Source organism: Cyprinodon variegatus, unplaced genomic scaffold, assembly GCF_000732505.1.
Source record: "Cyprinodon variegatus isolate N-32 unplaced genomic scaffold, C_variegatus-1.0 Scaffold82, whole genome shotgun sequence".
Taxonomy (NCBI): domain Eukaryota; kingdom Metazoa; phylum Chordata; class Actinopteri; order Cyprinodontiformes; family Cyprinodontidae; genus Cyprinodon; species Cyprinodon variegatus.
The window spans coordinates 528,001-531,241 of NW_015150535.1; the positions used below are offsets into that span (position 1 = coordinate 528,001).

General features: G+C 38.5%; 1 protein-coding gene across 1 annotated transcript in view; it reads left to right on the forward strand.

Annotated features, from left to right (window-relative positions):
• Positions 1-1,332: 1,332 nt before the first annotated feature.
• spag8 (sperm associated antigen 8) overlaps positions 1,333-3,241 on the forward strand; it is a 27,830-nt gene continuing 25,921 nt past the window's right edge. Inside the window, exon 1 of the mRNA XM_015373177.1 lies at positions 1,333-1,353. Within this exon, the coding sequence (XP_015228663.1) occupies positions 1,333-1,353 (21 nt within the window). The remainder of the gene's footprint in view (positions 1,354-3,241) is intronic.

The following is a 3,241-nucleotide window of genomic DNA, read 5'->3' on the forward strand; positions in this document are numbered from 1 at the left end:
TTTGAATAAGATCTGAGAAAAGAAAAGTAAAAAAAATCTATAAAAAGGAAATGTGAAAATAAATTAAGAAATAAAAAAGGGAAGTTACTCTCAAAATCTGTTTTTTGATTAAATCTTTTTAAAGTTTCAATTCTTGATATTTCAAAATGTAACAAAATTCACTCCATACAATATTAACTAATTACTGTATTTTCACCTGATTTTACTGAACATCAGTAAGACTAACGATGCAATGTTTATTATTTTAAGTAAAAATAAAAATACTGTGAAGTATCATCACTCCTAAAAGTTTTTTTTTTTTTCTGAAGGTTACTCAAGTGAATATAACTGAACTACATAATAACTTAATAAAGATTTCTAATTGGATTCTTGTATTGATAAGATAAAAAATAATAAAAATAAAGTGCATAATAGTGGAGTGAGTTATAGTTGTCCTTATCAACACATTTTTCCCACCTGAGCAGTGGATTTCTGCAGCTCCTGCAGAGCAACTATGGAACTCTTGGTAGTTCGTTTGATTTATGTTTATTTTGCTCATCGTGGTCATGCTTTTGGTAATTCTGCTTTTCTTAAGATGTGGTTTTAAATCCAAATGTGGTTTATTTTATATTATTTTTTTCACATTTTTATTTCTGAGGCTATAGGTTTTCTGAGATAAAACAACTGTGTTGAGTTATTATTTTTCTAAGGTAATAATTTGCCACTTTTTGTTGTGCTTGCTACTAGACAAGATAAGCCATTAGGGGACAGCCTTTACCTTCTTATTCTACCACATGGATCAGCTGTTCATTTAGATGTGCAACTTTACAACTTTTATTTCTTAAAGATGATCTTTTTTTTGGTGGTAAATCAATTACCAATTTCTTCTAAAGATTTAAATTGCAGAAACATGCATTATGTTGCTAATCTGTAAACAGGGATTACATTTGCCTGCTTTTTTTTACAAGTTTATTTAAAAGACAAAAAGTTAATCCAATTAATTTCTATTCGCGCGGCGAGCAGCACCTTGAACCCCGGTAATGGTGTCACAGTCTGTGACTCCAGACACTGAAGATGAAAGCCAGATGCTGCAGTTAGTTAGTGGAGGATGGTGCACTAGTTGGCAGAGGGTGAGAGGTGGGTCTGGGGGTGTTGGGTTTGGGGTTGCAACTTCAGGGGAGGATGAAAGTGAAGAGATGAAAGCAGTCGTATCTCACAGTAATTTGGCCGTGTCACGAGGGGAAAGAACTCCCGGGGAAAGTGACTTGTGGCCAAAGCGGTCGTGCATTATGTTCCGGATGCAGTGGGGTTTTTTTTGTCGTCGTCAATACAACTGCAGGGATGCTGGTAACCATGGCGATGGCCAGTCAACATGTAATCTCAAAGTGGTTTGGAATAAACTGCTCTGGACTTTAGGAGAGAGAGTGGAAAAAAAGAGGACAAGCTGAAAGTGAATTTCTCATGTAAGGATAGGATGATAAAGGATGGCATGTGGAAAATCTGATCCCAGCCCAGCTTGGCTCAGTCACCCTAAAATAAATCACAGTGCTGTTGAATGGAGCTGACATATCTAATGCTTTGAAAAGCTCCAAATGTAAACAAACCTTCAAATGTTTGGTGAGTGGTGAACTTTTAAGTTTGCACAAGAAACTTGGAAATAAAAGCCTTAAGCAAACACTGGGATGTGGAGAAAATGGACATGTAACTAAATCATTTTAAATAGTTCTCTTTTTTTAGTTTAAGAAATAAAGAAAACACGTGACAGGCTGGGTCAACTAGAACATAACAGGACAAGGCTTAGGTAAGCCGTTTGTTGAAAAAGAAGAACTGGGTTTGTAAGATTTCAAAACAGAGGACCAAGAAATCAGGCAAAACATACAGTGGAATAGCTTCAAGCATTTATTTAAACAAGCAGGCTGTGGATCCACGCCACCAGCGGTTATGGTGTGTATAACAGGAATGTCTATAGGAAAGAGACCCAGGTTAATGAGCACGATAATCAGACGGAGGATGATTATAAACACGAGAGTCACTAACCTGGTTTTACAGTTGTGTCTGTGCCCAGAGAACCAGGATGATTCCAGCCGGTCGGCTGATAATACACAGTGGACGCTGCCAGAGAGTTCCAGATGCTAAAGCCTAGAAGGCTGCAAGACTGACAGGAGATCAGATCCAAGTAGATGAAGGGAGGCAGGATAATCCACAGGGCGAAGTCAAGAGGCGGATTCAGGTTTAGTCCAAAGAAGAATCTAACAGGGGTCAGAGGACAGGCCAGGCAAACAGATCAGACAGGGGCAGGCAGACTCAAAGGTCCAAATACAGAAATGGATCAGGATCAGGCAATCAGAACATCATTGAAACGCTAGAACACTCCCAAAACAAAGACTTAAGAATAATCTGGCACTGATGGCTGGGACCAAGTAGTTTAAACAGAAGTAGGAGCAGGTGGATCGGGTGAGCAGTGATGAGAAAACAGGGCACAGATAAAAAGGTGAATGAAGTGTGCAATCAAGCCAGCCATCTGCGGCGAAATCATGCTTCTAAAAGCAACTCTACCTGCCCCCCTTGGCACCCGAAAACCCCAGCCACGCTGGTCCTGCTTCCTGACTCTCCAGTACAGCAATCTATCTTACCCAAGAAATGATGAAAATGTTATAGATAAATGTTGGGATTCTAAGAACTGAAATAAAATAATGAAAATAAACACATAATGTAAAAATAACAATTACAGGCTAAAGAAACATTTTTCCAAACCATATTTCTTTAAAAGATAAAACTGATGAAACCAGTACCTCCAGTGACAATTATTTACACCTTTCTGTTTATTGGGAAATGTAAAAAAAAAAAAAAAAAAAGTTCTTTATTTACCGATCTTGTTAAATGATGACTGTCATGATGGGTCTCTGAGCTAGCCCAAAATGCAGAACAAACACGGAGGCTGGATAAAAGTTTAACAGAGTTTATTGATGAACAAACAAAAGGTTAATGCACAGGCACAGGGACTGGTCAAGGACTGGAGTCTGCAGAGATGATAGTTTGATTAGCAAACGAACTGATGAGTTATGAGTCTTTGATTATTCAGATGAATACCTTGAAGGAGTCCGGTTTTCTCTTTGAGAGAGAGGGCACTGATGGGTCCAGAGACTGTTAGTTCAGCAGAGTCCAAGAGTTGCTTCAGCGTCTTGCTTCTGACTTTGAGGGCAGACCTTGATCTGAGTTTCAAACTCTTTGCCAAGAGCTGCAGGGGAATCCACAGAGGAAT